Source organism: Mytilus galloprovincialis, chromosome 10, assembly GCF_965363235.1.
Source record: "Mytilus galloprovincialis chromosome 10, xbMytGall1.hap1.1, whole genome shotgun sequence".
Classification (NCBI taxonomy): domain Eukaryota; kingdom Metazoa; phylum Mollusca; class Bivalvia; order Mytilida; family Mytilidae; genus Mytilus; species Mytilus galloprovincialis.
This window is the reverse complement of record NC_134847.1, coordinates 1,456,026-1,481,802: the sequence shown is the minus strand read 5'-3', so window position 1 is coordinate 1,481,802 and position 25,777 is coordinate 1,456,026. Positions and strand designations below refer to the sequence as shown.

Here is a 25,777-nt window from a genome sequence, read left to right as displayed (position 1 = left end):
ACTTTATGATACGGGTTTTGCTCATTACCAAAAACATGATGCAGACCTATAGTTGCTAGGAACCACAATATACAACATTATTATTTTATTAAGAATGTACTTACATCTGCTATATTTGTCCACGCTGTATTGAAATCACATGCTGACATGGTGTTACTATCATGATGAGCTAATATATTTCTGTACCATTTAATCCTGGCAAGATCCGATCCTTGAGTTGTCTCAACTGGTAGTGGTAGCTTATCGAATCCATTTGTTGGAGGAATGACAGATGTCAGGTTTCTGATCAAAAAAATCATCAACGTTACATCAAACGTTTTGGAATCGGGTACACCTGTAATAACAAGACATTGAACGTCAACTGTTTCTTTATAACATCTTATTTTGTTTGTGTTTGAAATACATTCATTGATAGATGGATGTATTGTTTAACGTTCAATGACGACGTTTTATGCATATTGAGGATGAGTACAAATTATCCAAAAAAAAAACCAATCCTGTTAGGTATAAGTCTGATATTTACACAGAAATTATATAAAAAAAAAATCCTGTTAGGTATAAGTCTGATATTTACACAGAAATTATAAAAAAAAAGTTCTTTAACAAACTACAGCCCAAGCTATTTCTGTTTCTGTTAGCTTTAGCTTAATTCATTACTTTTATAGACTAAAGGTAATTTGTATTAGATTTTGGGATATTGCTTTAATATCTGTCTGTTGTTTAGGATTGTATGTTGTCCCTCTTTTATTCATACATTGTTAGATCCTTGTTACCGCAATATGCATTAAATCAGATTGTCAATTTATATAAATCGAATATAAAACAGAGCTTCTGTATTTCTGTAGACATATATAGATATATATCGGTATATGAAACACATACCATTTGTTGGAAACAAAAGCTTCCACTGAGCTTGGTTTAAGATTCTCTTTTTAAACAAGCCATTCAGAGTGTTGTAGTTTTTATTCAACGTTGATGGAAGATAGGTAGGTGGAAATTCTTTGTCAAAGAAAGTACGGACTGCTCTTGGTGACACTCCTTTCAATAACAAGGCTAATCGGATAAAATTCTCTTCTTCGTCCAAAAGGGGTGCCATTATTCCAGTAATCCCTCCGATGTTTTAGTAGAAAGCTATATCATTCTTACTGTATGTTCAATGTTTACTGAAAAATAAACAAGTCAATTACACATCGCTAATGTATAGAATAAAAAACAAATCATTGGATATGAATTATAGGGTCAGAAGGGCAGTTACTTTTTTGTAGCAAATAAACTCATCATAGATACCAGGACCAAATTTATTATACGCCAGACGCGCTTTTTGTCTACAAAAGACTCATCAGTGACGCCCGAATCCAAAACAGTTAAAAAGGCCAAATAAAGTATCAAGTTGAAGAGCATTGAGGACCAAAATTCCTTAAAGTTTTGCCAAAATACAGCTAAGGTAATCTATGCCTGAGGTAGAAAAGCCTTAGTATTTCAAAAAATTCAAAAATTTGTAAACAGTAAATATATAAATAAAACCATATCAATGACAATTCAATATATAATTCCAGGTTTACTGCAATAAAAAGAACACATCTGAGCCTACATTCCCTATTACCCTTAACAGAGCTCTACTATTTGCAGTTTGGCAAGAAACATATGATGATGTTAATTGCATTGTGATACATAAATAACACAAAATAGTCATCATCATAAAGATATTAAAGGAGCTAAACCAAATGTAAACTCAATCTGAAACACATCATAATAGACTCACATACTAAACATCAGCTCAATATCAGAAGACGTTTATAAAAATTAAGTTCAAAGCCTGTATACGTAATGTCTGCAAAAATCAGCCAACCACAACTTAACGTACACTCGACAATGGTTGGGTGTCCAGCAGTTTTAATATTTTCGCGGAATTCGACAAGGATGTCCAATTTCTTCGTTAGCCCTCTTTTTTATTAGTAGTTTAAATTATGGCAATTAAACTAAGACAAGATAACAATCTCAAAGGCTTAGAGGTGAAATTAGATAGTAAAAACTGCTCACTAAAAATATGTCAACTTGCAGATGATACAACACTATTTCTTAAATCACCAAAAGATGTTAGTTTAGCAATGAATATAATTGAAACTTTTGGAAGTTTATCAGGACTACAACTTAACAGAAATAAAACAGAAGGATTTTAGTTCGGAAAACTTAAACATAGCACAGATAAATTTGAAAGCATAAATTGAAAAAAGATTACATTAAAAGTCTTGGCTTTTACTTTGATTATAACAGTCAAGACTGTCAAAACCTAAACACTGATAAACAGCTAAAAAATGTGAAAAATTATATCAAACAGGAAGAAAAAAAATTGAACATTAATAGGTAAAATAATAGTAGTAAAATCAATAATTCTTCCAAATTTAACCTATATTGCATCAAATATGTACATACCAAAGAAATAATACAAAAGTTTATAAAACTCTAGTCTATAATTCTATATGAAATGGGAAAAAAGATAAAATTAAACGAGCAACCCTTTGTAAAGACTATTTAGAAGGTGGGTTAAAAATAATCGATATGAATTTGTATCTCAAAGCACTTCAATTACGCTGGATTTTTAAATTTAAACAAAATTCGGGTGAAAATTGGTCAACTCGACCTGTAACTCATCATTGTAGACTCACATACTAAAAATCACCTCAATTACGTGAAGGCATTTAGAAAAAAGTCCACATAACTATTAGTTGTGAAATGATGGATCGACGGAATGACAAAAAAAAACGATAAATATCCTTATTATTCAGTAACGTGCATAAGAAAGTACATCTTTTGTAACATACTTATAATAGATAGTGGTGTGAGTGCCAATGAGACAACGCTCCGTCCAACTAATAATTTATAAAAGTAAACCATTATAGGTCAATGTACGGCCTTCAATGCGGAGCCTTGGCTCACACCGAACAATAAGATAATATTCATTTATGTATATGTTACAGTAAATAGGTGAAATTAGGAATTACACGTAATTACTAAACATTTCAGTAAATACCTGTTATTACTAGCCAATTTAGTAATTACATGTATTTACTAGTTGTTTCAGTGATTACTGGTATTCACTGATTTTCTTTGTCATTTTTACAGCTTTTTACTAACTTGATAATTTTTGTTTTACAATTAAAGATATAATCCAAGATACAAAATAAGAAAGTAAAAGGGTAGGTATTTTAGAGCTGAATTAATTAAGGATTGATGAATATTAGGCACACCTTTAGTGGTCATGAATTGAAACTGAAAAATTGTTGTTTTAAAAGTATTGAAACTCCCTTAATATCATTTGCAGCATGCAAGACAATGATATCAATCCAAAATTAAGATATACATTTGTGAGAAGTTTATAGGCAACTTTGCCAACTCTTTTTGATGATAAACATTTAATAATGCCAAATTTGGTTGAATAATTCTTAAAATCTCATAAATTTTTTATATTGCAATCTCCATCAGGCATACTCTGCTTACTTCATTTGCTTTAATATTTATATTAAACAATTAAATCAATATCAATCATATTATGTCCTTTTTAACCTATTTTTAATTTACTTTACATTATGTTTGAAAATTACATTGTAATTGTTCTGCTCTTTTTGGACGCCGTGATTGGCAAATAAAATATTTGTTGTTTGTTTTTGTTGTTGCATATAAACTTGCCCAATGACATGAGTCAAATTTCTTTTACAAAATAGTTTTATTTACGACTTCTTTTGTCAGACTATTGTGATAAAGCTGACATTCTTCACAAACAAATTTATATAATTTGATGGTGTTAAGAGTCACATTTTATATTTTTGTGTTTCTCATTTTTATGAGTTTTTCAAGACCCCCAAACTCCAGCTTATATACCTGCAACAAAATAAAGTAGGCGAGATACTGGGTTCTGCAATACCCTTACAATTTTGAATCTGAAAACATCGGTAACCTATCGCCAGCTAGGTGTTGAATTGAAGGTCACATGAATACGTATTCAATGAGGTCCAATATTCACTTGCAAGTGCAAAAATCATCAACCATGTTTCTCTGCTTATTTTAATAAAATAGAACCAGATTGACTGCTAACAGTGAATTATAATTTAACCATATAATTTTTATTAATGATTTAACAAAAAAAAATTATATTTAATTTATTTTATATCTCGTAGCTAATGCTCTTATAACAAAAAAAGTTCATTTTAGGCTGATCACTTTTTAAGAGTACTCACTGATCTTCTATAGCTAGAATTACCATAACTTTTGATCAGCTTACCATATTACAACACTGTTTTAACAGTTGGGTCTTCCAAGTGCTCCACGAGACCTCTTTCTAAATTATTAACATCTATTTTATCAGCAATCAAAGACGGGCTTCAAAGTTATTGTGAAACTGCCTATTCTAGAGGTGGCCTGAATCAGATGTGGATACTTAAAATTCCAAAGATCTTTTACAGAACATACAATCTAACTCTCTTTCATCTTGTAACAGTATTAAAACATTTGACTTTTCTACTCTGTACACAAGTATTCCACATTCCAAACTAAAAGACAAATTGAAAGAGTTGGTATTACTTTGCTTCATAAAAAAGAATGGCCAACGTAGATACAAGTATCTTGTCTTAGGGAGGGATAAATCATACTTTGTAAAGAATCACTCTGATTCAAACAAAAAATTCTCTGAAACCGATATTATCAAGATGCTTGATTTCTTGATTGACAACATATTTGTAACGTTCGGATGACGTGTTTTTCAACAGACTGTCGGAATCCCAATGGGAACAAACTGTGCCCCTCTACTTGCCGACTTGTTTCTTTATTATTATGAGGCTGACTTCATGCAGGAACTTCTTAGGAAGAAAGATAAGAAGTTAGCAATATCCTTTAACTCTACTTTTCGCTATATAGATGACGTTCTTTCACTAAACAATTCAAAATTTGGTGATTATGTGGAACGCATCTATCCCATCGAATGGGAGATAAAGGATACCACAGATACAGTTAAGTCGGCTTCATATCTTGACTTACATCTAGAAATTGACAATGAGGGTCGGTTGAAAACAAAACTTTACGACAAAAGAGATGATTTCAGCTTTCCAACTGTGCACTTTCCATTTCTAAGTAGCAACATTCCAGCAGCACCTGCATACGGGGTATATATCTCCCAATTGATACGATATTCCCGTGCTTGCATTTCCTATCATGATTTTCTTGATAGAGGGTTACTGCTCACAAGGAAGCTATTAAACCAAGAGTTCCAAATGGTGAAGTTGAAATCATCCCTTCGTAAATTTTACGGACGCCATCACGAGTTGGTTGACCGTTATGGAATAACCGTTTCACAAATGATATCGGATATGTTCCTTACGTCGTAACTACAATCCCCTTCCCTTTCATGAATGTGACCTACCAAATTAGACTATTTACCGGATTTGTATTCACATAAGCAACACGACGGGTGCCACATGTGGAGCAGGATCTGCTTACCCTTCCGGAGCACCTGAGATCACCCCTACTCTTTGGTGGGGTTCGTGTTGTTTATTCTTTAGTTTTCTATGTTGTGTCGTGTGTGCTATTGTTTTTCTGTGTGTCTTTTTCATTTTTAGCCATGGCGTTGTCAGTTTGTTTTAGATTTATGAGTTTGACTGTCCCTTTGGCATCTTTCGTCCCTCTTTTAGTAAATAGGTGTAAAAATTCATTTGAAAATTAGTAATTACTGGTAATAACTGGACCGTTTCAGGAATTACTTGTATTTACTAAGTACATCGGGGATTACATGTAATTCCTAAATTTTAGTAATTACATGTAATTCCTAATTTCACCTATTTACTGTAACATATACATAGGTAACAATTCAAACAAGAGGGCGTCAGACGATTGCAACTATTCGACTTTTTGTAGATCTTGTCTTGGTGATATTGTGTTATTTGGTTTTTTACTCCACTATCTATCTTTTATACTTTTTCAAATATTAGAGAAACGCGAAAAAACAATTGGTAGTTATCGTCCTTAAATGGTAGTACTAATATCTCCAATAAGGTGTCATCAAACGAGTTCAACATGTCAACTTATTTGTAGAACTTATCTTGTTGAACATTTGTGCTATTCAAAGTTTCTCCATAGTTATGATAGTTTTCAAGATAATTGGCAAATGTCTTAAAAGTTGGTAATTTTTTCATTTTAGGGCAATAACTTCTATAAAAAGTCGTCTGCCAGTTCGAAAGTAAATGATCAACTAAGGAAGACCTCATCTTTCCAAACATATCTTCCCATTTTCTGTTCAGGACTATTGGTTCTTGAAAGATTGAAAAATTGTGTTCCCAGTCAAGTTGTTGCATTTACTCATGAACCATTCAACCTGAGCTTTTCAAATTTTATAATGTTGTTACTGATGATAAAATGGAGGTCAAATTCTATATTGACTATTTTCACTTGCACCGTTCATCAGTTATGGTTCTTGTGATTTTGAAAAATGTCATGAAACAAATAAATGTTATTAAATCCGGTTTGCTGTCGCTCTGACAGCCTCTTGTCTTTATTTAGAGTGGTTTCAAATTAATGGACAAATCAAACATGTTAACCCTAAATTCTATTTTAAGCCATGTCGACCATTTTGGTTGTCAGACGGGGTCATCGGACTCATTTTCACACTAAATAATATAATGATTGTGATTAGTTTGGTTGCACTTGGATTAGATGGATGGATGGACGGGTGGATGGTTGTTAACAGTTGCAAATTGATATGCATATTCAGGACACAAATATGTTCATGTTATATGAATATTAACCCTGCTTTGTACTAGACTGACACTCTGTCTCGGTTCTTTAATGTGCTAGACCACTATATAACAGTCCGCAGGAAGACATGTCACCTTACCTGGACACATTGTTCTGACTCCGAGCTAACCATTCTTTTCTCTAATTCCTGATGAACGGTGCAAATTTTTATAGATTTTACTTGTGTATAAAACGCAGGGAATGTAATTACTTATAATTTTCATCATTATTTTATTTAATTTTTGATTGACTGTTATATTTAATATGTTTTTATGGTATTCATTGTTATAAAATTTACATCATTATTCTATTTAATTTCTGTTTTATTCTTATGTTCATATATATATATATATAATTGCTATTATTGTATGCATTGTGATATATTTTCCTTCAATTTTATATGTTAAGCGCTTAGAGTATTATGTTATTAGATAGGCGCTATATAAAAACTATGTAATAATAATAATAATAATAATAATTCCTCAATGCCGCGTGATAGGCGGCGAAGCAGCTAAAAACATTTTTTTTAGGTTTTGGTTTGACCCGGCCGAGGTTTGAACCCATGACTTCTCACACTCGAGGCGAACACGCTTCCACGAAAACACCGAGGCGGTTCATTCGGATTAGAAGTTTCAGACAGAAGAGTTATGTAAAAGAGGGACGAAAGATACCAGAGGGAGAGTCAAACTCATAAATCGAAAATAAACTGACAACGCCATGGCTAAAAATGAAAAAAGACAAACAGGCAAACAATAGTACACATGACACAACATAGAAAACTAAAGAATAAGCAACACGAACCCCATCAAAACCGAGGGGTGATCTCAGGTGCTCCGGAAGGGTAAGCAGATCCTGCTTCATATGTGGCACCCGTTGTGTTGCTCATGTTATAACAAATCCGGCGAATAGTCTAATTTGGTAGGTCACATTCATGAAAGGGAAAGGGATTGTAGTTACGACGTAAGGAACATATAAGCATATATTAATAGCTATTAATTATTTAATTAGAAATTAAAAAAATATTGCCATTTAAGGGCAATAAAATCCTGTAATTCGTCGAACACTTTGGCTTAACTTGTAGATCTTTGTAAGAGGAACTCTTTGCATTTGAGATTTCTTTCGAGAGAGACAGATTATATAGTGTAGTATTGTGTGTGTCCTTTGTTATTCGTTGCTTAAATGTTGTATTATTTATTTATGTGTTTCTCTGTCCTGAATGATCTTTCGTTTATTTGCTCTGAATACCTGTCAAGAAATGTTGTTATTCTAGTGGTATTTTAACTTTGCCATGCAAGCGGGAGGTTAAGATAGCCGTAAAACCAGGTTCAATCCACCATTTATTTATAAAATGTCGTGTACCAAGTCAGGAATATGGCAGTTGTTATTAAATATTCCGGTTCTATGTATGCTGGCGTTTTTTGTTTTGTTGCACTTCAGTGCTTCTGTTGTTCGTTGTTTTACTCTTAAAGTTTATGCGTTTCCTTTAGATTTAGTTAGTCACCCAGATTTGTTTTCTATTATTTGATTTATGTCTTTTGAACAGCGTTAATGTTTCCCTTATTTGTTTGAAGAAACTTAAACTTACACTAATGTCATAAAAATGTAAATACTTTTTTAATTATCAGAAGGATTTACTTGAATTTTGAAACCAAGCAAGATGAGATCTTATATTTATAAAATAAAAGAAGAAAATTTTTTAAAATATGTAGAAGAGTTAGAAAACTTGACCTGACCAACTTGACTTTGAAACTACTTATTTCCTGACCTATGAAACGACTAAAAACTGTTTCATTATTGACAGGATATAAATTCGATACCAAAGAAGATTAAAACATTTAATACAAAAATCTAAGTAAAAAAGTTAGAAAACTTCACCTGACCAACTACGTATAAAAAAGCTGAAAGTAGATATCCTTTAAGTTGCCTTTATAATTAAGCGTTCATTGTCTTGTAGTGACAAATTGTCCCACTGGGGAAACAAACTGTAACAACGCACTCTATATAGTAGTGACGGATTGTCCCTCTCGAGGGATAGACTGCACCATCCCTCACTGTCTGGTATGAGATTGCCTCACTGGAGAACAAACTGTTCAAACGCACATTGTCTTTTAGTGACACAAACACAGCTACTTTTGCATAGGTACTATTTCTGTACTGAAAAACTGTAGAACTGGAAATCTACTTTTAATATTAAGTACTATTTTGTTGCTTTAAAATTATTGTAATGTTTAGGTACCTGTATTTTACAGTACTTTATTTGTACTTGAAATTTAGGTACTACAGAGTTTTGGTTACTACCATTACATATTTAACATTTTGAAAGTTTTTCTATTTCAAATCTATAACATTTATGACTATCAACATGTTCAAACATGGAATATTGTATTATTTCCGTACCAAAATATTTAGTGCAAATCAAGTACTATAAAAAAAAACAAGTACCTAAATATAACAATAATTTCAAAGTAAAGAAATAGTACTAAATATTAAAAGTAAATTTCCAGTACTATATATTTTTAGTACATAAATAGTACCTATGTAAAAGTAGCTGTGTACATACATACAATCCGGATGACAAGCTTTAAGGGTGCATAATATTTGTAAATGGAAAATTGTTCGTTATTGCTTTGTGCATGTTATATCGACAAATAGTCAGTTAATATATTTTAGTTCGTTTCAGAGATTTTTAGAAACACCGTATTTTTATGGACAACTTAAATCATAGTATCTACTTGAACGATCGTTTCAGATATAAACACTCTACTGCAGGGTTACACGTTACATTACCATATTTTACATCGGGTGAAAATAATTATTCTAAGAGAGATGTCCATCAATACGTTGCAGTACCGTTAAAGTATATTTATTTACATATTTTGACATATATGTAAGTAACGTATACATGACATGTTTCACTTCAAGTATGATATACTTTAGTGTCACAAAACGTTTGTTATCGTGTATATTTAATTTCAGTACCATTGAACGCAAAGAAAGTAGATTTAAATTGACAAAGAAGGAGTTTAATTCTGTCTACAAATATAATCATATAAACTAGTTCATGAAGTTATTTAGTAACGGGGACCGGGGGGGGGGGGGGGGGGGGGTGTTAATGTGCTACACAATATCTTATTGTTTGTTTGACAGGCAATTTATCCATAATATCATGAATAATTTCCAAACTTTTCTGAAGATTTCATAGGATATATAAATTGACCAGATGCAATATATATCCATGTCAATTTTGCTGCAACTGCTTTAGAATTGTGTCAAGTGATTGCAAAAGCTGCCGTCACTTTTTAGTCAAGCTCAAATTTAATCACAACTGTCAAACAATGTCAAGTCTCAAAACGCTAAAGTGTTTACAAAAGAAAAAAGATGTTCAATTGACGTCATAATTCACTGAAACTTAATGTCAGTATGTATATTACTGATAGGAACGATAAATACTTTTTTTGCAAGTAACTTACAAAAGTTAAGTTTTTGAGAGATCCTAAGGTGATATTGTTATTCAACACTATTGTCTTCACTGTACACGCTATCTTTTCTCTACTTTTTATATAAATAGTTATTCAGCAGATGTTAACCAATTGAATTGTTGATAAATGTGTGCTTGTCTAAAATATGCTTGAAATATTTGCCACCTTTATTTACTAGATTAAAACATTTTCCTGAAATATTTGTCACCTGTGATAACAAGATTACAAATTTGTGTGAAAATTTTTCCACCTGTAGTTACCAGATTACAAATTTGCCTGATATATTTGTCACCTATAATTTAGGAGATAACTGTATTGTATTTTAAGCTTGGCCTTCGTAAAACGTAGATTTTACTGTCGCAAATTGAGTTTACCTAGCGACGAGGAGCGGAGATAGGTAAACAGATATTTGCCACACTAAAATCAAGTTTACGACGGCCAAGCTTAAAATGCAATACAGTTCTCTCCATTCTAATGCCACATATCAAAAGAATTTCCATTTACTAAATATTTTGGCTTAAAAATGCCATTAATGAAAAACTCCGGAAAACTGTTGCATCGTCTATAGCATCTAAACAATGTGACGTCATATCTATACTCCGGATGTCAAATATAGATACTAGACGTATTTATACTTCTCTTACGCTTCAGAATTTTTTCAATACAGACACAAAGAAGATTTGCAGGCTCAAAATTGGACTTTCTTGTCTATTTTTTTGAGAAACTTCATAGTCCCCCCCAAAAAATAGGAATTCAAAATGGTGGCTTTCTTAGTTACGGACCGCTGGAATGTAGAATCTAACCCCTGAAAATATTTGTCAACGTCCAATGAAAACTCTAATACAATTATTTTTTTATCAATGGATCTGATTGGATGACAGTTAGCGTATCATTCTCTATCTCCTTGGCTGTAACTAAGGAAGCCAACATTTTAAATTGCTGAATGTATTGACATGTAATTTCTACAATAATAAGCCGAATAACTCACATGTTGCACCTAAAAATCTTCTTTTTATCAAATTTTATTATATTGTGAAGCGGCACAGAAACCAGAAAACGCCCGGTGTTTATGTTTGACGCCGGAAGCATACCTATGACGTCACCTAGTATAGGGACCAAAGAAAATAACATCTTTTCGCGGAATTTTCTTTGATGAAGATTTTACACTGAAATAATGATTGAAATTTAATAATGAACTTGATTTGCATTAGAATAGAGATAACTGTATTGTGTTTGAAGCTTTGCGGACGTCCATCGGTAGTTTTACTGTCGAAAATACCTGTTCACCTGTCCCCGCTACGCGTCGCCAGGTAAACTAAATTTGCGACAGTAAAACTACTGATGGACGTAAATTTGTCAATTGAAAATAACTGCTTCCCTGATAAACTTAAAGAAGCCCAAGTGACCCCCTTCATAAAAAGAGTGACCCATTATTAAAAACAAATTATAGAACAGTACGTGTCTTACCCATTTTTCTAAAATCTTTGAAAAAATATATGAAATTCAATTAACTGATCATTTTGATAAAATATTTAATTCATTTCTGTGTGCATTTAGACGTGGACATTGATGTCAGACCACACTGCTCAGGGTGTTAGAAGACTGGCGTGAAGCTCTTGATAAAAAACAGTACATTGCAGCGGTATAAAAGAGGGACGAAAGATACCAAAGGGACAGTCAATGTATAAATGGATCTTTCTAAGGCTTTTAATCGCCTGCCTCACAATATTATGCTAGATAAATTATCAGCATATGGCTTTATCCCCCAATGCAGTTGCTCTTTTAAAGTCCTATTTATCTAATCGAAAACAGCAAATTAAAGTCAACACTGTTCTGAGTGGTTGGGCTGACATCCATAAAGGCGTACCACAGGGTTCTATACTAGGGCCATTATTGTTTAACATATTTATAAATGATATTTTTCTTTTTGTTAAAAATGGTAGTCTATATTACTATGCAGATGACAATATTTTGTCTTTCTGTACTCCAGATTTCGATTTATTAATTTCAACTTCGGAATCTGATTTAAAACACTTATTGAGTGGTTCAGGGTGAATAAAATGCAAGCAAATCCTGACAAATTTCAAGTTTTGGCTGTTGGCAAAAAGACCTTTGAAAAGAATCCATCTATACATATTCAAAATTCGAACCTTACGTGCGAAAAAACAGTAAATTTATTAGGCATTGAAATAGACTATCAACTAAATTTTTATGTTCATATCAGCTCAATCTGTAGGAAGTTATTGCAGCAATTAAATATTTTAAAACGTTTTGGTTCAGTTTTGGATAGATTTAGTAAACTTACTATATTTCGTACTTTTATTCTTAGTAATTTTAATTTTTGCCCTTTGGCATGGCATTTTTGCAAAAAAATAGAAAGGGTGCAGGAAAGAGCACTCCGTTTTGTATATGAAGAATTTACCAGCTCCTACGAGGACCTCTTAATTAAAGCTAAGGTGCCCTTCTTGCAGATCAGACGGATGAGATCAATGGCTCTAGAAACTTTTAAAATTATAAACAATATAGCTCCTGCGTGCTTACAAAATTTGGTTAATGTAAAAAAAATCTAAACATTCTTTTAGGTATGTAAATATTCTGGAAATTCCACAGGTAAAGTCAACCAGTTACGGTAAAAAATCGTTCAAATTTGCTGCTGCTACTTTATGGAACAGCCTTCCAAACCATTTCAGGACTGAAAATAGTTTTTTTTCACATTTTAAAAGTCTTTCGCTGTTCTGCTTGCAGATAATTCTTGAGCTGCTTATTATTTATGTTGCTTTTGGTTGCTCTGGGCTAGAATTATTTACTTCATACTAAAATGTGTTGCTTATTTTTATTGCATGATATGTATGTGAGATTTCAACCTTGTATTACAGGTTGTTTAATATGTCAAAATGAACTGTTTTTATGTTATTTTTATGTTTTTATATTCGACCAAAAGCTCCTTAGAGCTTGTGTTGCTTATTTGTACTTATGCCGAATCAAAATAAAGTTGTCTTATCTATCTTAAAGCTTCAAATACAATACAGTTACCTCTTAATTATTGTTTCAAAAGAATTGCATTAAAATACCAGATTACAAGTTTGCCTGAAGTATACTCAGCCCCTTATTTCAAGATTACTTTTAAACTTGAAACGCATTTAGATATATACTCTTTAAACTCTTTGCCTCAAAATATACAATGTTTAGGTTTAACATTTGGTTTATTTCTATTCACATAAAGAAAAGAAGGCATGTGCAATATTTATTTCATTTACAAATTACTGAGTTGGTATAAACATATATCTTTTATACTTTGTGTTAATTTAATTCAATAGTACATAGAATTGAGAAAGGAAATGAGGAATGTGTCAAAGCTACAACAACCCGACAATATGTATGTCATGCACAAACAAACAAAAAAGAAATTAGTAGATGAAAAAATTTTTTAAAATAAATCTCATTTAGACAGCAATCAAACAGTGCAAGTACTTCAATTTTATCCTTTTCAACTTATAATTCTTAGGAAGACTTTACGATCCTCAGTGTTGAAATAAAATTCAATGTCGGGTGAAAATAATAGTTCTGAAAAAGATGTCAAGGAATACACTGCACTAAACGTTACAGTATAGTTTTGTTTAATTGTGAGCACGGCATTAACGTTGCACTTCGAGTGTATTAATTTCTTTAGTTTTAAAATACACTTGTTAGCGTGCATATCTGATTTCAACCCCATTGAACTAGCAAAACTAGTTTTAAATTGACAAAGAAGAAGTTTAAATATATTCATGAAACTTGACAAACTTACTTTTTAAAGAAGTTATGCAATAAAGAATGTTTAATGCACTATACCACAACTTAATGCTCTTAGTTGGACTGGATAAAGGAAATTATGTCGCAATATTCCAAGCCAATTCCATCGCTAAAACAAAACGGTTGCACCCCTCACTTCTTATTGAAAAAACAGGTGTTTAGGTTGCAGACATAGATTGACGAACGATCAGTGGATATCGAAGGTATTCTTACCTTTTTATGTAAAGAAATATAGATTCCTAAACCTTAACAAGTCTGTTACGATATTTTTCCACTTGAAACAGTTAAATTTTGATATTTAAAGCGCGAGGCCTAGCCGAGCTTTTTAAATATTTAAAATTTGACTGTCGAGAGTGGAGAAATATCATAATACACGAGTTAAAGTGATGGAATCTGTTTCTCTAATGATTTTTATCCCTCTTTTTCCAAGATTTGAAGAAAGTTGTCTACTTTTTATTTGACGTCATCAGGCATGGTCGCCTTTTTTCATGACGTCACATTAGGAAAATTCAGAAGAAACAAAGAAGATTTAACCTCACAATAAAATTTCGACCAATCATTTGTTGAGAACAAATTTTTCACTAGAGATTAGAAATATTTTTCTCACACCGGGCAGAAAATGTGAAAATAGCATGAACATTAGAGAAACATTGTTCTCTGTTTCATTGATGCTGTACGTATTGTTTATCTGAATTGATACTTCTGTAAATCTTTTCTTACACCAGTGTATTCTATATAAAGTATATATGTAATGAATAAAAATGTACTTCATCTCACCTGTACCGAAGATCTGTCATGTGGCCTATAAAAAGTTAGATTACTGCAAATATATGATTGACATAACTTTTCACTCTTGCAAAAACAGAAGAAGAGGCGACATTACTACGAGGATAAACTTTAATTGAAATCCCTTTGCTGTTAAAATGCGTTATGGACTATATCGTTTACAAACGGTTTCATAAAACAGAACAGAATAAAAACTTTACAACACAATTAAATACTGTTGAATTAAACCCCCCCCCCCCCCCTATTTTTCATATATCAAATGGTCGCCCCTGTATTCTTGGTCTAGAAATGAATTGGAAAAAAGCTAAAAATACACTTCTGTCATTATATGAGAAATCACCCCTATTAATAATGTGCCTTAAATATTTGTCAAGTGTCATTACCTGAATACAAATTTGCCTGAACTATTTTCCACCTGTAATTACCAGTTTAAAAATTTGCATGAACTATTTGTCACCTGTATGTTACAGATTTCGAATTTGCCATCTGTAATTACCCGATCACAAATTTGCCTGAACTATTTGTCACCTGTTATAACCAGATTGCAAGTTTTTTTGACGTATTTTTCGCCTGTAGTTACATTATAAAAAAGAAGATGTGGTATGATTGCCAATGAGACAACTATCCAGAAAAGACCAAAAAGATACAGACATAAACAAGATTATTTATAAACTAGAAACAGATTAGGATATATACTCTTTAAACTCTTTGCCTCAAAATATACAATTTTTAGGTTTATTTTTTTTACATTTTTTTTTTTGTCAACTAATAAAAATGGTGCATGTATATGATGTGCAATATTACTTTCACTTATAAGTTACTGAGTGTGTATACACACACATATTTATTACACTTTGTGTTAATTTTATTTAATCCTGCAATGTTATGCACAAAGAAAAGAAAATGCTGGGTATACATCGATTTGACAAACAGTGCGAATAAGCAATAAACATTGATTATGTAACACTTCAATTTTATCATTTTAAACTTATAGTTCTTAGGATGATGTTTGCTCCTCAGTGGTGAAATTAAAATTACCCACAGTAAAATGATATCTTTAGTTTTACACAGGTAAAAGTCGATTTCTATATTAGGTAGAAATAATTATTCAGAAATGGATGTTCAACAATACACGGCATTACCGTTACAGTATAGATTGGCTCAAATATTTTAATAAATTGCAAGCAACGTATTAAAAATTGCACTCCAAGTGTTTTAAATTCTCCAGTTGCAAAATACACTTGTAATCGTGTATATTTTATTTGTGTATATTTTCTTTCAAACTCCAATGAACACATAGAAATAATTTAGAATTGACATAGATGGAGTTTAAATCTATTTATAAATCATGACATATTTGATATTTATGGACGTTACGCAGTTAGGATTGCCCAATATACTACACAACAACTTAATGCTCTTAGTTGGACTGGATAAAGGAAATTATGTCGCAATATTCCAAGCCAATTCCATCGCTAAAACAAAACGGTTGCACCCCTCACTTCTTATTGAAAAAACAGGTGTTTAGGTTGCAGACATAGATTGACGAACGATCAGTGGATATCGAAGGTATTCTTACCTTTTTATGTAAAGAAATATAGATTCCTAAACCTTAACAAGTCTGTTACGATATTTTTCCACTTGAAACAGTTAAATTTTAATATTTAAAGCGCGAGGCCTAGCCGAGCTTTTTAAATATTTAAAATTTGACTGTCGAGAGTGGAGAAATATCATAATACACGAGTTAAAGTGATGGAATCTGTTTCTCTAATGATTTTTATCCCTCTTTTTACAAGATTTGAAGAAAGTTGTCTACTTTTTATTTGACGTCATCAGGCATGGTCGCCTTTTTTCATGACGTCACATTAGGAAAATTCAGAAGAAACAAAGAAGATTTAACCTCACAATAAAATTTCGACCAATCATTTGTTGAGAACAAATTTTTCACTAGAGATTAGAAATATTTTTCTCACACCGGGCAGAAAATGTGAAAATAGCATGAACATTAGAGAAACATTGTTCTCTGTTTCATTGATGCTGTACGTATTGTTTATCTGAATTGATACTTCTGTAAATCTTTTCTTACACCAGTGTATTCTATATAAAGTATATATGTAATGAATAAAAATGTACTTCATCTCACCTGTACCGAAGATCTGTCATGTGGCCTATAAAAAGTTAGATTACTGCAAATATATGATTGACATAACTTTTCACTCTTGCAAAAACAGAAGAAGAGGCGACATTACTACGAGGATAAACTTTAATTGAAATCCCTTTGCTGTTAAAATGCGTTATGGACTATATCGTTTACAAACGGTTTCATAAAACAGAACAGAATAAAAACTTTACAACACAATTAAATACTGTTGAATTAACCCCCCCCCTATTTTTCATATATCAAATGGTCGCCCCTGTATTCTTGGTCTAGAAATGAATTGGAAAAAAGCTAAAAATACACTTCTGTCATTATATGAGAAATCACCCCTATTAATAATGTGCCTTAAATATTTGTCAAGTGTCATTACCTGAATACAAATTTGCCTGAACTATTTTCCACCTGTAATTACCAGTTTAAAAATTTGCATGAACTATTTGTCACCTGTATGTTACAGATTTCGAATTTGCCATCTGTAATTACCCGATCACAAATTTGCCTGAACTATTTGTCACCTGTTATAACCAGATTGCAAGTTTTTTTGACGTATTTTTCGCCTGTAGTTACATTATAAAAAAGAAGATGTGGTATGATTGCCAATGAGACAACTATCCAGAAAAGACCAAAAAGATACAGACATAAACAAGATTATTTATAAACTAGAAACAGATTAGGATATATACTCTTTAAACTCTTTGCCTCAAAATATACAATTTTTAGGTTTATTTTTTTTACGTTTTTTTTTTTTGTCAACTAATAAAAATGGTGCATGTATATGATGTGCAATATTACTTTCACTTATAAGTTACTGAGTGTGTATACAAACACATATTTATTACACTTTGTGTTAATTTTATTTAATCCTGCAATGTTATGCACAAAGAAAAGAAAATGCTGGGTATACATCGATTTGACAAACAGTGCGAATAAGCAATAAACATTGATTATGTAACACTTCAATTTTATCATTTTAAACTTATAGTTCTTAGGATGATGTTTGCTCCTCAGTGGTGAAATTAAAATTACCCACAGTAAAATGATATCTTTAGTTTTACACAGGTAAAAGTCGATTTCTATATTAGGTAGAAATAATTATTCAGAAATGGATGTTCAACAATACACGGCATTACCGTTACAGTATAGATTGGCTCAAATATTTTAATAAATTGCAAGCAACGTATTAAAAATTGCACTCCAAGTGTTTTAAATTCTCCAGTTGCAAAATACACTTGTAATCGTGTATATTTTATTTGTGTATATTTTCTTTCAAACTCCAATGAACACATAGAAATAATTTAGAATTGACATAGATGGAGTTTAAATCTATTTATAAATCATGACATATTTGATATTTATGGACGTTACGCAGTTAGGATTGCCCAATATACTACACAACAACTTAATGCTCTTAGTTGGACTGGATAAAGGAAATTATGTCGCAATATTCCAAGCCAATTCCATCGCTAAAACAAAACGGTTGCACCCCTCACTTCTTACTGAAAAAAAACAGGTGTTTAGGTCCAGACAAAGATTGACGAACGATCAGTGGATATCGATGGTATTCTTACCTTATTATGTAAAGAAACCTTGTTCTCTGTTTCATTGATGCTAAACATATTGTTTATCTTAATTGATACTTCTCTAAAAAAAAATCTGACACTATTGTATTCTATATAAAGTATGTAATGACTAAAAGATGTACTTCAGCTTACCTGTACCTAAAATCTGTCATGTGGCCTACGAAAAGGTAGATAACTGCAAATATATAATTGACATACCTTTTCACCCTTGCAAACAAACAGTAGCAGAGGCGACACGCATTGTGAGGAGAAACTTTAATTGAACCTCCTTTGTTGTTAATAATATCAAATGTACCAGGATTTTAATTTAGTACACCAGACGCGCGTTTCGTCTGCATAATACTCATCAGTCACGCTAATCAAAATATCTATAAAACCAAACAAGTCCAAATTGAAGAGCATTGAGGATCCGAAATTCCAAAAAATTGAGCCAAATACGGCTAAGGTAATATATGCCTGGGATATGTTAAGGTATAGATTATTTCCTTTACGGAATGTTTCATTCAACAGGATAAAATAAATATTTTACAACACAATCCTTTTGACAACCCCCCCCCCCTTTTTTCATATGTCATATGGTCGCCCTTTAAGTCCTGGTCTTGAAATAAATTGAAATTAGCTAAAATCACATAAGCTTTAAATAATGTACATAAATTAGGCCGTTTGTTTCTAGTTTGAATTGTTTACCATTTGGCATTTCGTGACCTTTTATAGCTGACTATGCGGTATGAGCTTTGCTCATTGTTGAAGGCCGTACAAGACCTGTAGTTGTTAATTTCTCTGTCATTTGGTCTCTTATAGAGAGTTATACTTCCTCTTCTTTTTTTTATAGTTACTGGTTGTATGTGTTATTGAAAATTGAAAAGAATAACAGTAGTGAAATTCTTCTGAATGGTTCAATAAACTCATTGAAGATACAAGATACCGGGCTGAAAATTATGTACTGAAGAATTATCATTGACGCTGTTATAAAATAAGAGTTAAAATAAACTCATCATAGATACCAGGACTAAATTTTATATATACGACAGACGCGCGTTTCGTCTACAAAAGACTCATCAGTGACGCTCGAATCCATTTTTTTTTTTAAAAGCCAAATAAAGTAGGAAGTTGAAGAGCATTGGGATCCAAAATTCCTAAAAGTGTTGCCAAATACAGCTAAGGTAATCTATGCCTGTAAAAGTTAAATTCAAGTAGGAAGTTGAAGCGCAATGGGAACCTAAAACTACGACAGGTTTTGTCAAATACAGTCATGGTAATCTATTTCCGTGGTAGAAAATCCTTATTATTTCGAACAATTCGACGTTTTGTAAAACGTGTTACTATTACTTTTTATACCTCAACACAAATATATTATTTATATAACTTGATTTAAATTTCCGTGTGTGTATTGAACAAAAGAAACAGATAAGGTCGTAAAGTTTAACAGATTTATGTATTGAAGGGATTTAAATTGTAAAACTAACATATTTATAAGGAATTTGATCTCCGTAACAAATATTTATGTTCATACTGCAATGTTTATATAGAAAGTCTTTATTAACAATTACAACATCTAAATAATAGAGAAAACGTTTGACAAAATAATATAAAATGCGGTTACATATTGTGACCGGACAGTGTAATGGACTTAGTGTTACAAATCAGTTCTGTTACTTTACTTTCAGAAAAACGATAGGAACAATAAACAACGTGGAATCTCAGAGTAAGGGCTATGACAAATGTAACTTATATGTGAGCTGTGGTTACGACAAATTGAACATATCCGTGGCTTGGGGTTATGACAAAAGTAACATCGTTGGGATGTACAATTACCCGTCCACGTCCACTTGTATTTTTATTCATCTGATGAGTTAAGTCTTTTTCAATTGATTTATATAGTTCGTTCTTATGTTGTACTGCTATACCACTGTCCCAGGTTAGGGGGAGGGTTGGATTCCCGCTTACATGTTTAACCCCGCCGTATTGTTCATGTATGTGCCTGTCCTGAGCCAGGAGCCTTTTATTCAGTTGTTGTCGTTTTTTAATATGTAAAATAATTGTTTTCGTTCATTTCTTACATAAATCCGGCTGTTAGATTTCTCGTTTGATTATTTTACATTGTCATTTCGAGGCCTTTTATAGCTGACTATGTGGTATGGGCTTTGCTCATTGTTGAAGGCCGTACAGTGACCTATAGTTGTTAATGTGTGTCAGTTTGATCTCTTGTGGAGAGTTGTATAATTGGCAATCATACCACATCTTCTTTTTTTATATTCATGAGTTGTGGCTGTTACAAATGGAACATATGCTCGGGCTATGGCTATTACAAATTAAAAATATCAGTGGGCTATGGCTATGATATATGGAACATATCCGTGGGCTGTGGCTATGATAAATCGAACATATCCGTGGGTTGTGGCTATTACAAATGGAACATATCCGTTTGTTATTTCCTCATTGAAGTATGTATGCTGTCATAAATAATTTGCATTTGTCCTATTTCATAATCGATACTGACCTCTGTTGTTATTTTAATTTAATTTAAAATTATAATAATAAACACACTGTCATAATATCATCCACTGAAATCAGGATGCAAGATGTTGTACAGCTTTTATATGTTTTTCTTGGAAACAATAGGGCTAACAGAAATGCATAATTCATCCTTTTATACTTCAGAAGAGAGGAACGGCAGTATACCATATCAAAGAACAAATGAAGGCATTTAGATTTATGAGTTCATCTTTTGAATTATTTAACTGTTGAATTGTATCAACATGCTGTTATCATAATTGTTGGCTTTTGGCTATTAACAAGAAATAAGGTTAGTATTGGATCGAATAGAATATAAATATCAGGTTTCTAATGATATTCATACTATTAGCGTTCAGCCAGTATGAGGCAATTACACTCTCATTTGCAAGAAATGAATATAGGCATGATATAATCTTCATATTGTTAGCATATTTAAAGAGGTGTAAATGAATAAAATAAAAATAAATGAAAAGTTAAAATTCCTTAACAATATTTCTAGAATCTAAGATGTACTATCTTTTTTTTATAAAAAAAAAACATTCTTCCGGTTTTGTTTACCGGTAAGGTGTCTGCCTCCACTATAAAATCATTACATGCTCTGCTCTGTCATATGAGTATTACAATGAATTATTTGTCTATATAATATACGGTTAACCACTATTGATATACACATGTTAATGTAAGTGATCTACGTTGGAGCAGAAGTCATAAGCATGAGTATATTAAACTGTATGAATACTAGGAGTATTGTTGTTTGATTTTTGTAATTATAAAGATTATGTATTTACAAATGTTAGTTATATGGTGGCCAGCCAAAAATGGTAATTACATTTTAAAGATGCAATATCAGCAACATATATGAATGTCTTCCATTTTGTCTAGTAATAGTACAATAGTATAAGGGTTGACCAAAACACTTCGAGTTAAATGGGTTGAAGTTGCCCCTTATTGTAAACAGTAATTTGGCAAACACATCATATCATTAACTGTTACAGTTTCTTTTGAATATAGATTACAAGCAAAATTCAAAATTTATAACATGACCTTGACCTTTAACCTGGACCTCAATTTCAAGGTCATGGGTCAGTGAACTCAAATTGGAAGGTCCGAGGTCAATCATTTGTATGGTTGTGGAGAAATAATGATTTCAAATACATAAGGGGAGAAAAGGGGAGAAAACTCCTATAAGGGTTGACCAAAACACTTCGACTGAATAGGTTGAAGTTGCGCCTTATTGTAAACAGTAATTTGGCAAACATATCATATCATTAACTGTAACAGTTTCTTTTGAATAACGATAACAAGCAAAATTCAAAATTTATAACATGACCTTGACCTTTGACATTGACCTCAATTACCTTCAAGTGGACCAAGGACTTCATATCAAAAGACTGTAGGCCTCTATGACTTATACCGTATGAATTTATCCAACATATCGTTTATCTTAAATTTTCAAAGGGAAACAACTCCCATAAGATGTCTTCCAATCACTCCAGTCAAATAAAACAAATCATTTTTAAGAGTAGACAAACAATTTGGTGAAAACAGTTTGTAAAAATCTTTTACGGTGTTAGAGATATAGCGATAACAAGAAAAAGTGGACGCGGGGAGATAACTCCTATAAGAATAAGTGTTCGGTCACACAGGGTGAGTTTTGAAACCCCCAATACTGTACAACATCATTGGCCAAACATCCATTCGATATGTTGTAAAACAAAAAAGCATCTCAGACGGCAGAAGAAAAAAAAAAAAAAATAAAAACCAATTGTTCAGAGAACAATTGAAGGTCTTTCAACCAGTAAGAATCTATTAAAAATGAAAATATCAAAACTTGATTTTAAATGTCAGTTGCAGCATCAAATGACAGGTTATTGTACGCTGATTCCAAAAATATATGATTTCTAAATAAAAATATATAAAAAAGGGAGATACGTACGGTGACCTATAGTTGTTAATGTCTGTGTCATTTTGGTCTTTTGTGGATAGTTGTCTCATTGGCAATCATACCACATCTTCTTTTTTATAGATAATCTTTTACTTCCGGTTTAAAAAGTTTACTTACGGTATTGTTTGATAGAGTTTACTTGACACTGATTCCAAAAATATATGGTTCTATATACTTTTACATTGATTTAGTACCAAAAAATAGCTACTTCGGGTTTACAAAAGGTCACTTCCGGTTGTTTTTTTTAAGGTCACATTGCTTACAAATTAATGCAAAAAGTCCCATGGTTTTATCATGTGTACATATGAGGTAAAATCAAAGGTCAAAATCTAGAACGTTAAATAAGCATATGACCTTGAGCTCAATTTCAAGGTCATAAACCAAGGACCTCAAATCAAAAGACTCTAGTCCTCTATTTTATATTGTTAATGAGTTATATTACCATACGTATGATATTAGATATAAAAAGGGGGAAAACTCGCGTCAAATGTCTACGTTCTCTTTCGACTAAAATTTATGTGTTACGACATGTCTTAATAATTTTGTGAAAATATTTTGTCAATATCTTATATAATTTCTGAAAATAAGAGATAACAAGCCAAAATCAAAATTTTAATCATGACCTTGACCTTTGACCTTGAGCTCATTTTCATTTTTTTGGACCAAGGTCCTCAAATAAAAAGACCCTAGGCCTCTATCACTTATGGTTTTCCAGTTAAAAATGCATATCACTTATATCAAATATAAATGGGGAAATAACTCTCATATGGAGTCTCCGGCTAGCTTCGGTCAAAATTTATCAAGTCATCCTGAGGATATAACGACCAATTTGGTAAAATAAATTTGTCGGTATCTTACACGGTTGCGAAGATTAAGCGGTAACAAAAAAAACAGTGTTCGGGGAGATAACTCTTACATGGAAAAGATTTTTGTTACGGGGTGTCAGTTTCAAAAGCGTATTAATTGTTCGATATCACATACCATATGTCTAAGCCACATCTTGCGAAACAAAAAAAACCAGCGAAGGAATGAAAAATTGGCGGAAGAAAAAAAATAATAATCAGAACAAAAGCAATAGGTCTTTCAACCGAAAAGGTTGAAAGACCTAAAAATAATCAGAAGAAAAACAAAAGGTCTTTCCACGAAAAGTGAAAAGACCTAATAAAGGTTTCATAACGAGTGAGAACTATATATCGCTGATATCATTTTTTTTAATTGAAGTTATATAACGAGAGTAATAGTCAAGTGATAGCTCTTTTATCAAATGAATGAAATAAACATAAAGCTTTATAATCACCAATTGCAATTTCAGAAATATTTATTTTCCGATTTTTTAAATACAACTAATAAAGAGATAATCGTAACGGCTCAAATAAACTCTTGGCTTTAAAGTCGATGTTGATTTTGCGTTAGTTGGACTTAGATTTCATATTGATTAAGCAAATGCATGGGAGAAGCTCACAAGAATAAATGTAAGGTCCATTACTTAACTAAGCGGATTTATTTTAATTTTTCTTTTTTTCTTATTACCTTATAATTGACAGATTTTTTGTTTTGTCATCTACATGTATCACATAACTCGGATTTTTTTCCCTCTCAATCGATTAATGACATACTACTGTTGTCTTTATTCATACCGTTGTTTTAGAGTCCAGATCTTTATCTTTCCTCAGTTTTATATTAGTTTTTTTTTAAATACAATTTGTTGTTCAACTATCAAGACTAAAAGGAGAAAGAATTAAGATCACAAACAAGAATCTCCCAAGAGTCTGAATTGGCCATCTGGTAAATCCATGCCATATTGATTTTGACTGCAATCCGTTATGTCTTCTTATTTGTACATCTTATTTAGTGAAATCTTTTGTAGAATTTGTATTGGTGATCATACGAACTGTTTACAGTTTTATACCCATCTATCAAAATTTTCCAGTAAGTAAAACAACCGTCATTTCAGGCCATTAAACCTTATAATCAATCTGGTGGTTCGGCGATATCGATCTAAATGTACAGAGCGGTTTTGCTATTTACTATTTCTCTTAGTGTATTATAGTTTCAGTTTATAGTTTTTCTCTATCTTATTTTATTTTTGCCAAAACCACAAAAAAGTGTATGAAAACCATCACTTACGTGCAAATACTCTTACAAAAAGTCTACAAACTATTTTGTCAAAATATGACTGATTTGTTAATCTCGTCTGATTGTAAATAATTTTCAGTCTATTTAAAGTGTTTATCAATCTTTCAAAGATTTCGGTCAGTGACATATTTGTTAGATCTTGTCTTCATGCTCATTTTTACTAATTCAAGTTTCTATACATCTATTTTAGTTTTTTTCTCTCCAGATATTAGGCAACAACCGGTAAAAATCGTCATTAAAGTGTTACTACTCACCGAGTTTATACAAATATGAGCTACACGAAGGATGCCACATTTGGAGCAGGTGCTTCCCTGCCGGAGCACCTGCTCTCACCCGAGTGTTTGGTAGGGTTCGTGTTGCTCAGTCTTAAGTTTTAAATGTTGTATTTTGTGTACTGTTGTTGATTGTTCTTTTTTTTTGCTTTTTTAGGTATGACGTTGTCAGTTTTTTTTCGACTTTTCGACTTATGAGTTTGAATATCCCTTTGGTATCTTTTACCTCTTTAGTCCTCAGAAGATATTAACAATTTGACCTATTCATAGATCTTAACTTGTGTATAATTGTTGTCACTTCCTATCCATCATATTTTTTCAGATATTGGACA

General features: G+C 31.9%; 1 protein-coding gene across 2 annotated transcripts in view; it reads right to left on the bottom strand.

Annotated features, from left to right (window-relative positions):
* The window catches only part of LOC143049636 (uncharacterized), a 193,982-nt gene that overhangs the window by 11,257 nt on the left and 156,948 nt on the right, over positions 1-25,777 (bottom strand). Inside the window, exons 1-2 of one of the 2 annotated variants that reach the window (XM_076223236.1) lie at positions 883-1,178; positions 105-334 (exon numbers count right to left, since the gene is read on the bottom strand). The exons of the other annotated variant lie outside the window; for it this stretch is intronic. Coding sequence (XP_076079351.1) covers positions 105-334; positions 883-1,096 — 444 coding nt within the window. The 5' untranslated portion in view covers positions 1,097-1,178. Of the gene's footprint in view, positions 1-104; positions 335-882; positions 1,179-25,777 lie in introns of those variants that run through there. 2 annotated transcript variants of the gene reach the window in all.